This window comes from Prenolepis imparis, unplaced genomic scaffold (genome assembly GCF_030444845.1).
Source record: "Prenolepis imparis isolate NDT839.2.m4 unplaced genomic scaffold, iyPreImpa1.0 SCAF_23, whole genome shotgun sequence".
Classification (NCBI taxonomy): Eukaryota; Metazoa; Arthropoda; class Insecta; order Hymenoptera; family Formicidae; genus Prenolepis; species Prenolepis imparis.
In genome coordinates this window covers 428,508-441,914 of record NW_028141181.1, presented here as the reverse complement: position 1 = coordinate 441,914, position 13,407 = coordinate 428,508, and the positions used below count along the sequence as shown (strand labels likewise).

The window sequence follows — 13,407 nt, the reverse complement described above, 5'->3', positions numbered from 1 at the left end:
AAAGAGTATAGAATTTAAAATATTAAAAAATATATAAAAAGGTAATAGATAATAAAATGAATTAATATTATAAATGATAAAAATTAATAATATGAAATAGACCCCCCCGGCAGTGGATGTGATAACGGTGGTGGGGTGGCCGGGCCGTGGGGTGGCAAGCGGAGGTGCGGCGGTAGCTGCGTGGCGGTGAGACGGTCGGGCGATGGTGGGGGCTGCGCCGTGGATGCTCCTTCTATGACAGACAAAAATTTTTTATTAATTATTTTAATAATTTTTAAATTAAAAAGAAATACTTACAACACACTCTCGGTCCCCTCACATCCAACTCATCGTTTTCTAGGTCCGCATCCGGAATATTATGTTCTGACAACACATCTGATTTGATCTGATTGGATAGCAATAGCAATGGTGGCCATGGTGGCAATGGTATATTCATTGGGTTCCTATAAACTTTCATTTCTCCACTTAAAAAATGCAATATCTTTTGATATCGACGCTGAAAACACGCGATTCGGTTGTGTTTAGATGATATGACGCAGTTACATACGCAGTTACATACGTAGTTCCCATTAATTTCCTTTCATGAAATTGCAGAAAATGGGTCACATCTCTTGCTTGAGGTTTTTGCACATGAAGTTCGCGATTTCTTAAATAATGCACCATCGAAGTCACTGGAATGTTCTTCAATCTTTCCTGAGACGCCATCTTCACTTTCAGAGTTCTCACTTTAAGTGTTTTAATTTTTTTAAACAGTTTATTGTCTGCAAATAGGGCACAGACTGCACGATACTATTTGAGACACTGATAATCGACATTCGCAGCATCTATCTCCCAAAAGTAAAATGTATCTTTCAGTATCGTGTTTCCGCACAGCACGAGCACGTGAAAATAAGTCATTGACTCGCAAAAAACATGCTGTGCAAAATTTGTCATTATTAACTTCATAATAAAAAGAAATGCAACACATTATTTGTAGTTCGTCAATATCGTGGATATCAGCTCGTTTTAGAACTCGCACTTGTTTTTGTTCAGTAAGGTCCGCACTACACTCACTATCATAATCGGAGTCTTCTAAAATTCTTATATTATCATCATCATCATCGGATGATTCTTCTATGTTCATAACTTCTTCATTGTCCACTTCTTCGACATCTATATACATGTCTTCATCTTCCTCAATGGCCTCATTATTCTCAAAGACCTCTTCTCCATTTTCGATGACAATCACATCTTCATCAGACGATTCATCTAATATTGCCTCGAAATTATTATTTTCCATTTTTGACACATTACTGCACAATTTTTCCACACTTTTTAAAATCACGTTCTATAGAGCACTTACACCCGCTATACTTTTTTCGACCGACGTATCTGTGCGCTTGCAAATTACGTACTATGGTTTGAAGTGGCAGCAGTCCTTATTTCATCTAATCATTTCTTCCCCTCTTCATGATTAACGGATTGTTTAATTACATATCAGAAAGGTGATCTCCCTTCATCACGTTATCGCTTTTGACACAGAGCGGCCGGACATCGGCGTTCATTTTTGTTTATAAAAATTCAAGCGGCCGGACATCGACGCTCCCTAAACAATGAGAAAGAATTCCGCTTAGGGGGAGGGGAAAGGTTCCGCAAAGGCTGCCGAATATCGGCGCGTAATGCAACACGGTCTTTTCCCGCGAAAAAAAACACGTGTCCCGACGTGTTCATTGCGATAAGCGCGACCTCCCAAGATCCCCTCAGATGGAGGAGGGGGAGGGGGAGGTACCGCGTGGGTAGCCGAATGTCGGCAAAATTATCGCAAAAGAATTCTTCCTAAACAATGAGGAAGAAACGTCGCAGCCTTTGGGCAGGGGGGGGAGGGCGGAAGTACCGTCAAAGCGCGTCCCTTATGGGGGCGGGGAGGGGAAGTACCGCGAGGGTGGCCGAATATCGGCGCTCACTTTGCGGTGTTTTGTTTATAATAAAACATGTTAGATAATTCAAAGTAATACAATACGCTGTTTTGCTTATGAAAAACAATACGCGATAAGCGTCTCCCGCACAGCGATAAGCGCCCCCGCCCCGCGTGACGTCATCCCCCTCGCCTACAAGATCCCCCCCGTCCCGCGTGACGTCATACCCCTCGCCCCTGAGAACCCCCCCGCCCCGCGCCCCCCTCGGAGGACCTGAGTTAGAACTCTCCTTGTATTCCTACTGCCTTTCTATTTCCTAATTTAAGTAAGGTATGTTTTAATCATTTACTTTATAATAATTGTTGGTTTGAACTTTGTTTGCGCTATGCTTTTATAAAATGATTCCTTCTATTAGTATTATCCTTTAATTTTAGACTTGATAAGGACCTGAACCAAAGGTCGAAACGTAGTCTGTATATTTATATATGATATCGAATTAATAAAGATCAATTAAGCCAGTTGGGTCGTTTGCAATAATTGCTTAATTAATGAAGTTACTTTGGGTTCAGAATGTGAGGAATATCTTAACGAATTACTACTGGAAGGTCACGTAGACATTGTTAAAATTATTCGAGAAAATTGTTTAACATTTTATGTGACTGCTGCAGAAGAAATTCGTAAAAGATTACCAATAAATGACACATTTTTATCACAATTAATAGTTTTTCAACCATTTGTAAGCTTATTTTATAATAGAGAAACATCATTCAATAACGTTTCTTTCGTCATTAAAACTATTAGCGGTTTTGATGAAGATGCTTTAAAAAAAAAATGGATTGCATTAGCATCAGATTTTACAATGGAAGAAAAACAAGCCTCACTAAATTAAATTTTGATAATGCTTGGAAAGAAATTTTACAACGTCGAGACACCAATAATAATGCTAAATATCCTAATTTAAAAAATGTTATAAATACTATTAGATCGCTTCCAAATTCTAATGCCGATCCGGAGAGAATGTTTTCTCTTTTAAATAATGTAAAAACAAAAAAACGTAATAAATTTTCGTCGGCTTCTGTTAATGCTATTTGTGTATTTAAATCTGCATTAAAGACGAGGGGAGAAACAGCTATAAACATGCAAGTTAATGAAAAACATTTGTTTCTTATGTCGGCGGACAAATTATATGCTACTGCTGTAAAAAAAATAAAAATATTTTAAAGCTACATGCTGCAGACGCTGATGTTGCCGACATACCTGGTCCCTCGTCTTATTAATAATACATTTTATTTAAAAGACGTCATGCTTATAAGCATGTAAGAAAATTGTGTATATAAATATATATATAAATATATATATAAATAAATATATATATATATATATATCAGTTAATTCTTTTATTTACAAATTTTTAGTACTCTCTGAATGAATTCACACTCAAACAATTTGTCACACTTGTCATTCACACAAATATATTTTTTGAAATTTTAAAAACATCTTGAACTTTTTAAATATTTAAAGCTTCGAATCTTCGAAAATAAAATAATATTCAAAAATAATAGCTTTAGGCTATATTGCAATTCATATATTCTAATATTTCTAATATTTTAACAAATTCAACATTTTATTTTTATATTATTTTTGTATACATTTAATATAGACTTAATAATTTTAATATTTGAAGCATGTTAAAAATGTCTTGTGTCTTTGTAAAATACATTAGAGCAGAGCATCCAACTATTTTGGAATTAAATGTGTAATGAATTTATTGAATCTTCTAAGTTTGTTTTTTTAATTTATTTTTATTAGAAAAATTTATAACTTTAATAAGTTCATTTAGAGTTATAATTAATTATTTCCAATTCTATATTTAATAAATCCTTTTTGAAGTTAATCTTCAATATTTTGTTTAAAAATTTAATATCAGATTTATTTTGCATTTTAATTTATGTTTAATATTTTAGATTGCTTACTATTTAAGTAAATCTGTCTGGACCCACGGCAATTATTTGTCAAGTATTTAGAATGAGTTTCTTGCGAGTGCTTTACACTGGTACAGTTAGTACCGTTATTACCGCGAGATGGCTCCGCAGCGAATAGTCTTTCCGTAGTAAGAAAACAGGTGAAGAGAGTATATAAGACGATCAAACTGTTAGATTGATGCCTTGATGTTCAAGGTTTTTATAAAAGAACGTTGATTTCATTTTTATTTTCATGCATCTGGTTTTAACATTTATGTACTCGTCAAAGTGGAAATTAGTATTTAAATATGTGTGATTACATGTTTTAACTGAATATTAAAACATTTTTTTTAAGAAATTGCTATACACAATCATATTTATAACAAATTATGTGGTGTTTATTATAAACTTTACAGATAGAGAACTTAAGTTATAAAAGTAACGTGTTTAAAAAGAGGAAAGAAAAATAATAAACGACATAAAATTGTTCCCATTTAATGTATGTAAAATTATCTTTTTTTTGATGAATCTCTTCTGATGATCTAATTTTATTACAATTTATCATACATACTATCTAGAATTTATTGCACTGAAATATATAAATGTCTCAGTTTAATAAATTTTAAAGTCAAACACTTTTTCAAAAGAATTGTTTTAAAATAAAAATTTTAATGTTTTAATAATTGGTACATAAGTGAACGTACAAGTTGAAGGTACCATTTTAAATTCTTAATTGTGAGAATTTAAAAATGTTGATAGTTTGTGTGCCAACATATAACGTTCGACTCATCTACATTATCCAAATTTTTTTTAATATACAGGATTGACAAGTTGAGATATACTGATATACATTGTAATATTTTATCAATTGTTGAATCAGGTATCCTAAAAGAATATGAATTTTGTATAAAAATCAACAAACTATCATTAAATTCATCTTCAGAAGTATCAGAAAGATTTATATGATCTGCACAATAATTTATATTAAAATCCTTATTAGTCTTTATATTCGACTCAATATTATTATTGGTATTTAAATCTTGATCAATGTTATAAATACAATTATTAGGAAAAATCTCTGTCGAATTATTTGAATTATCTATAGCACTGACTTTTTCAATATTTAACTTACATTTAGCTAAATGTTTTCTAAATTCTGAATAAGTTTTGAACACGGAAGAATAGTTTGAAAAACAACATTGTAAGTTTAATTGTGAACTTTCATAAAACGAATGAATCATTATTGTCGACATAATTAATTGAACTTCCGATATAAAAAGTACAATTTGTACACATTTCAAGGCATGTTTTAAAAATATCTTAATCACCAAAATAGTTTAATCACTAAAATATCCTAATCACTAAAAATAGCTTAATCGCTAAAATATCTCTTTACCACTAAAAAAATTATTAAAAACAGTAATCAATATTATATGAATGTAACAAATTATAATACTGAATAATAATGTAATCTCACAAAATAGCAAGATTATTATACATTACTTTAAAAAATTTAGTTTTTTAGTTGGTTTCGCAGAATATATACTTCTCTTATGCGTGGAGTTACAAGAACATTGTTCATTTTATAAAAATATTTTTCCAAAAATCTGTAGAAACTTACCAGATTACAATCATAATGTGTATTAAAAACGAAATGACTTAAATAAAATATCAGAAGCCTTTAAAAAACACTGTGCACACACACACACACACACATAAAGAATAAGCTTATCGTCTATACTTAAAAAGTATTGAGCCACAGCTGCTTTATTGGAGCCTACAGCTATTAATCATGGTTGAGTTTTTTCTTCTGGTTCTGATTGTAAGTGTATACCGTTCTAAAAAGATAAGAAAATATAGCATTATATAAGTATATACAATTCTGATAAAGCTGTAATTGTTAATTAATTTATAGGATATATATTTTTTTAAATAAAATAATTTTTTCCAGAACCGTATCGGATTTTTCTTTTGCCGCTTTATATTTTCCCCTAGCTGTTGGAGAAAGAAGTTGACATAATGCTAAAATAACTCTTCTAGGTCTATCCCAAGCTGAAAATTTCAAATATTGTATTTTATATTTGGTTAGAAATATATTTAATATATTCATTACCTTTTTCCAATCTATCCAATGAAGGATGTATTTCGTTGTCAGTTTTCAAAAAAAACTTTCAAAATAATTTCGTGAAAGTTGATAAATTCTTTGAAGTAGTCTTCATATTTGAGAAATAAAAGCTTATATTCTTCTTCAATCTACAAATACCAATACATAATTTTATATATTTTATATTTAACATATTTTATTTTATATAATTTATTTATATATTTATTATTAAATAATCATCATTAATATTATTATTATTTATATATTTTATATATTTGTGTTATAAAATGTTGATTAAAAAAATTACTTTTAACTAATCAATTCAGAGATTTTTAAGAATTTTGGAAATGTACTGGACAAATTTAAATCTTCAAACAAAATTTTTTTCTACTATATTGAAATGTGTCTTTATGTTTGGAAATAATTTGTGATTTTTCATTTTGCGTAGCACTTTTAAGAAAAAGAATTGCATCCTTAATTTCAGCTTTTGTTAATTTCTCATTTTCATCTTCTGTTTGATTTGTTACTATTATTTTCGGAATTTTCATTGTACGTTTTTCGTTTTGTGCCTCTTCTTACATTGAAGAACCTATTTGATAAATAGCCTGTTTTAGTTATTGGATCATAAAAAGATTCCTGAAAAACAATAAAATATAAATGTAAAAAATTGTTATAAAAATTAATGGAATATTTAAATTTCAAAATATACTGTTTAAATATTATTATGTATTTACATAGCCTAATTCAATTTCTGGATCTTTTAATTTAGGGAAAATTTCCGCTATAATTTTAATGAAATAACGCTTATCTACTGAAGTTAATAAACACTTTAATTCTTTTTTTACAATAAGCATTTGAGTTACAACTATGTTAATTATTCGCCTTCTACTTTTTTCACTTAAAAATCCTTTGGTATTGTACTCTTCAAAGATATCTATTCCACAGGGACTTTCCAAAATAACTTTTAATGCTCTGAAAATTTATATAAAAGATATAAATCACAAGGCTCCTATGATTAAAATCAATTAATCTAATAAAAAAGGGCAATGAGCCGTAGCAAGAAGTTAGCGCTCAATATTAATTTATTTAATTAAGATCTATTGGTAAATCTATTGGAACGTTCGTAAAGGGCGAGACGACATCCAAAGAAGCCAATTTGACATTTGGTTCAAGGTGGATGCCGCTCAAATTCTTCACAATTGAAAAGGGTTATGACAGAATTAATTTCTTGGACGCCGCAATTATTGTTAGTCAAAATTTCCTGGTGTTCGATTGGTTCCATAAGCCTACCTTTTCAGGTAGGTTCCTCAATTTCTATTCCCACCATCCTCTCTCACACAAACGAGATGTTATTCTCAATTAAACTGATAGAGCTTTACAGATTTTAGATCCTATATTCCAAGAAAAAAATTCGAACTTCATTATCGAAATCCTTTTAGAAAATGGATATCCGCTACCTTTTATTTTCTTCACGATTAATAGCAGAATTAAAAAATTAATTTTTGCTTGTAACAATATTGACAATCCTAATAATTCCAAGAATAACAAGTTTTTTACGATTCCTTCCTTGTGAAGAACATTTCTGAGAGATTTTCCAAAATTGGTAAAAAATATGACTTTAACATTGCATATTCCTGTCATAATACACTAAAGAAATTTATTAGAACGGGCAAAGGTTTTTAGATAGCAGATCTCGCAACAATGTAGTGTATAAAATTAATTGCATTGACTGCGGTGTTTCTTATGTCGGACAAACAAAACGAGAATAAAAGAACATCGATCGGATATTAACAGGGCTACATCCCCATCTGTTATTTCCAGCCACCGTTTAAAGTACAATCACGAATTCGACTGGGATAATGTAAAAATTTTAGACGCAGAATACAATACGTCATATTACGTCATATTACAATAGAATTATCTCAGAAATAGTACATATAAAGCGTCAGATTTCGGGCTTAAATAAGCAAAGTGACACAGACTCATTATCTGAAGAATATACTCCTTTCCTAAACTTCCCTCCTATTTTTTCCTTCCCTCTCCTTTCTTGTTCTTCTTCCCCACTCCTGACATCCTTTTATTTCCATATATATATCTTTGACGGTTTTCAAATTATGTGTCTTTTGTTCGTGGTAATAACGACAACCCAACAAACGTCTCATATGTTCTACAAATAGTAATTTTTGAAGGATTCTCAGGAAATAATTCTGTATGGATTTCAATTTTTTTTCTTATTTGGATAACTATTTCACTTTTCTCACCTAATTAATTTTATTACAGTCTATTACTGAAACGATTAAGGGGATGTTTCGACAATTTGTTAACGATTACTTTTATATCGCGACTTTTAATATGACCGCTAGTTTAGAATATTTATGTATTTTATTTGAATGATAGTTGGTTTACAATATTTTTGTGTTTTAGTTATTTAATTTAATTATACGTTGCGAATTATGTTTTGCGTTTATAACTACCAACAAGATTGTATATTTACGTACATTATTAATTTTTGGTACACTGAAGATGATCTATTGTAGATCGAAACGTTTGTTATATATTGATTTTAATTAAATATACATATATATAAATTAATATTGAGCGCTAACTTGCTACGGCTCATTGCCCTTTTTTATTATATTGATTTTATATAAAAGATGCAGTATCAAGAGACACGGTAGTGTCTCGCGCCAAGTCTACTGAGCGTAGCTTTGCGTAGCGACTGCGAGGCATGCCGTGTGTAACTTTGTAAAACGTTCTATTATACGCGAGTCGGACAGTTGAGAGTATCATATATTTCTGATACGCAATAACGGTTGAAGGGATCGAGTTCTTACTACGCTCAATCGATAGATTGAGTTTAAATTATATAATAAAAGTGTCTTTACTTTTTCTCTATGTGCTTTGTAAAACGGAGATATTATAATGTAAAGTTTGATTTTCTAAAAAATTGATTCAAGTTTTGGTCGTCGTCATCATCGACCTTCTCAATGCGCATGTACCAGAAAATGTCCAGTTCGAGCATTCATTACAAGACAGCGTTGATGTCGCTCCATGAATGTCATTTATTTAGGTTATCAGTTTTGACATATTTTGATATTTTGACACATAGGTTCAGTTTTGATGTATAAAGTAAAAGCATTTTACGAGAACTCTTTGTAAAACGTTCTAAATAAAGTAGGAGATTGAAGTATTTATATATAAAGATACAAGTGTATGTAAAAACTTTCGAGGAAAGATGGTGAGTGATTTAAAACCGAAGTGCTCTATTTCCTGCTGGTATCCAACATTCAAGAAAGATGCCTTGGAGGCTACGATTCTCGACATTCCTGACGATGTATTAAAATACTTGGAGCACGACGCGTTTGTGTTGCCTATCGAGGCGGTGAAATCGTTAGCAGAGAATTCCGAATGGACTGACGGTTCACCGGTGACCGGTGAGGATGAGGTTCATTATCCTTTCTATATTGAAAAATTCATGCAATGAATTATAATTATAACTAGAGATAACTACCTAATTTATAAAAGTCTCTTTAATCATTACAGGAAACGTACTATCAACCAGCATTTCTTGAATTCAGTAAAAAAATACAAGATGTATTAGACAAATATGATGCAATATTCATTAAAACAAATTGGAGCTCACCTGTAGTAAGTTATCTTTCACCGTATATTATTATCATCTTTTATAGTTGAATGACTTATTTTTTGAAAAATATAAAATTCTTTTTGAAATGTTTATTTTTATGAAAATATGAAGAACTTATGTATTTATATGTAAAAGAAGAAACACTATATGTATAATAAAAGTTAAATTTTTTCTCAAGTGATTAAAATGGCACAAATAATGTATTTATAAATTTTCCATTATATATAATCCTTTTAATATATACTTTTATAATAATTATTATTTTGATAATTGTATGAATATGATATGAATATAATTGTAGTTTTATAATTGTTCATAATTATCTTGTAGGATGCAACATGGGTTGCGCCAACAAAAACTCTCAAATGTAGGACCTTGGAGGAAGTCTATTTATTGTTGAAGAGTTCTGACAGAATTGCTAAAGACTTGAATACTGTAAAATCTTTAAGAGAATGCGAGAATCCTTAACGAGATTCAAATGCGTATAATCGTATCATTCATAGAGTTTGTCTCTTATAGATTCTTTCGACGTCGTACGACGCAAAAAAGACAAAATAAAAATAATATATTTTGGTCCGATGGATGCATCGTCTACCAAAGGAAAGCTCTTTACTAGTAGGAGGAATTACAAAATCTTATTAGTGACACACCAGAGTTTCGTTTTATCTGAGAGGATATAGGAATTCAACCAAAGCCTCCTACACACTTTTTCATTCCGCAAGAGATCAGCGAGTTTTTCCAATCGAGCGATAACATCACGTTACTGGACATTATTCAAAGGGTATGTTTTTGCTGAAGAAATACCCTTGCAAAATTTTGCAACTTTTACTATTATTAATTTTAGATTTGATATTCAATTATGACAAATCAGTATTCGGTTTTTTTTTATTAGGAGTTGGAAAGTCAACGAAAAGAGCATGAAAATATTAATAGTTTAGAGAATTCTTGATGTAATGATGATAATAAGTATTTTTCTTATATATATGAATATTAGCTGTAATTTTCTCGCAGCTGTAACTGGTTTATTCATATGTATATAAGAAATGCAAAATTTAAAAGAAATTTAAATATGTAAATGTATTCTCCATATATTTTATCTTTTCTTCAAGAAATGAGAAGCTAGTATCTAATGTACAAGCTAATCAATATATAAACGATTATATATACACAATAAATAGATTCTATTCATTAATTTCAATATATTACAATTCTAGTCCGTTTAAGTCCTATGTTTTGAGATCATTCGATTAATTGTAATGCTAAAGAGGAATAATCGAACTTGTTCAAATTATTTCATTCTTGTTAAATTATTCAAATCTTCAAATTATCTGTATATACATAATGCACAGACGTTCATATAATAAATATATTATTTTTTCAGATCTTTGCTGTGGAAAAGACATACAATAATTTAGACGTTTTCCTGCTATTTCGTTTTACATATATGTGACTTTTCTTCATAACCTTTCTTGTTACGCTATCATCTTATTATTTTTTCATATGTAATTATTGATATAAAATAAGAAATTTGAAAAAAAAATATATAATATATAATAAATAAAATATAAAAAAAAAGTTATAAATAAATTAGTGATATAGAGAGAGAGGGAATATACTCGTGTGACGTTTTCGAACGCAACCTTGAATATATGAATACACATACATCCCATGCGCACACACATTCTCATGCGCTTACATACATCTTCACATGTTTACACACACATATGCCGTTATACAGGGTGATAGAGAGAGAGAGAGAGAGAGAGAAAGCAAATATTTATTGAAAGCGCTCTGGGACTACGTCCCCTCAAGCGCACAAAGTACTAGATACAAGCAATAAGAACAAATATATACAAAAGTCATGCACAGTGTGTCGTGTAATATAAGTAATTCAAGTAATTCTTACTACCACTAGAGATAAGCAATTAGGTATGAATGAGCATTCGTTCGCTTGGCGCATGCATCCTCTACATTTGTGTGTATATTTATATAAATATATGATAACGTAATTCATGGTCATGATGGGATGAAAAATACAAAATATTATGCATGAGTGAAGTGTACATGAGGAATGAGTGATGTCATACGATAATCGATGATTGCAAATTAGCAAGATAAAGAGCTAAAGAGAAGAAATAATGAAAAATGAAAATAAAGAAATGGGGTGAAAAGTGGCCCCGCATGCTCAGTATCTGGCTGACATGCGGAAGGTCCCGGGTTCGAATCCAGTTCGAACCAACACACCCCATATGCCTGCTCGGGTACCGGTGGAAGAAGGGAGACAATGATGTTGAAGAAAGGGGGGAGAGCAGGATGAGATGAGTAGAGGAGATGGAGGATTGCTGGGAGAAAGAAGGAGGATGGAAGGAGGAAGGACAATTTGAGAAAAGGCTGAAAAGAAGAATGGAGCCAGGGGGAGTATTGGAAGAAGGAGATGGAGGATTGCTGGGAGATATGGAGGAAGAAGGAGTGTTGGAAGACGGGTGGCTGAATGTGGTATAGTGTATAGTATATATATATGGATTGTATTTAAAAATTGTAAGGTCGCCGATGGCCAGGATAAGAAAGAGATGGGAGAAGTGTATTGTAAAAAGGTTCGGGAACGCTCCTTTGGAAAAAAGCGCCTTGTAAACCCTGAGGGGATATGCAATAAATGATGGTATGGTATGAAAATAAAGAAATGAAAATAAAGAAAAAATTTAAAATTTAAAATGAGGCAGCAGTATCCCCCGCCAGAAACTAAAATAAGGTCGTTCTGAGCAGATAATCGTATAGTTTACATTTAAACTCATTTATAGTTCGCGCTTCGCGTATATCAGACGGCAAGTCATTCCAGAGCTTGGATGCACTGGATTTGAAAAAATATAATGTTTTGGAAAGCTTTCGAGGTAAGCTACACGAATATGCAATAAAGAATGAAGGTTTACATTTAAAAATTTCAAGGTGATCTTCATGTAATCTTGACAATGCTATTCACAAGATCATAATAATACTACTATATAATGCGTCACTTAGGCCCTGCGCACAATAGATAAAATATTATGAATAAATATTAAATATTAGAAATAAGAATATTTTAAAATAATAAAATCAAAAAAACTCTAATATAAAAATACAAATTCGAGTATAAAGAACTAGTAAGGGCTAATAAACTAGTAAGAATCCTTTATACCCCCTATTATATGGAAAATAACAGTAATTAAAAATATCTTTGAACGATTTCTAGATTTTCTAAATTTTCAGACTTTTTTCATTGATACCTTGTATTTTGAAAGAAAAGCAATTTTGGACTTATATTTATAGGATCTTTTTTTATGATTTATATATATTTAATACTTGTGTTCATTATTTATTATTTAATATTTAACTATACATTTTCTTAAAGAATAATATTTTAAATAAAAAAAAATATATATAATGTTTTGAATCTTTGATAAAAATGTTCTTAGATATTATGTTAGAAAAAACTATTTATGACAAATTTATTATTTAGTACTTGTACTTATTATTTATTTAATATTTAATATTATATTTCTTTAATTATATATTATATATATTAATATATTAATATTAATATTGCAACGGACTTTTCTTCCTAGTGCCGCGCAACTTCATCACTTTTCTCGGTATCTCTAAGCACAAAAATCCGACAGATTGCTTGGGCGCCAGGTACGGTCAGGCCGCACCACTCAAAATAACACGATAATTAGTTCTACAATAGTGACGGCTTAAGCTCGGTAACTCAGTTTTCTCATTGGCAGAGGGGCGAGGTTCTTATTACGTGGAATCGTACTCGGAGCT

General features: G+C 30.8%; 1 protein-coding gene and 1 pseudogene across 1 annotated transcript; one reads left to right on the top strand and one right to left on the bottom strand.

The window, feature by feature from the left end:
- Positions 1-5,369: 5,369 nt before the first annotated feature.
- On the bottom strand, positions 5,370-6,919 carry LOC145946833 (uncharacterized; annotated as a pseudogene).
- Positions 6,920-9,195: 2,276 nt separating this feature from the next.
- Positions 9,196-10,074, top strand: LOC145946832 (uncharacterized). The gene is made up of 3 exons (XM_083056587.1): positions 9,196-9,405; positions 9,504-9,608; positions 9,937-10,074. The coding sequence occupies exons 1-3, from the start codon at positions 9,196-9,198 to the stop codon at positions 10,072-10,074; spliced, it is 453 nt and encodes a 150-aa protein (XP_082912713.1).
- The last annotated feature ends 3,333 nt before the right edge of the window (positions 10,075-13,407 follow it).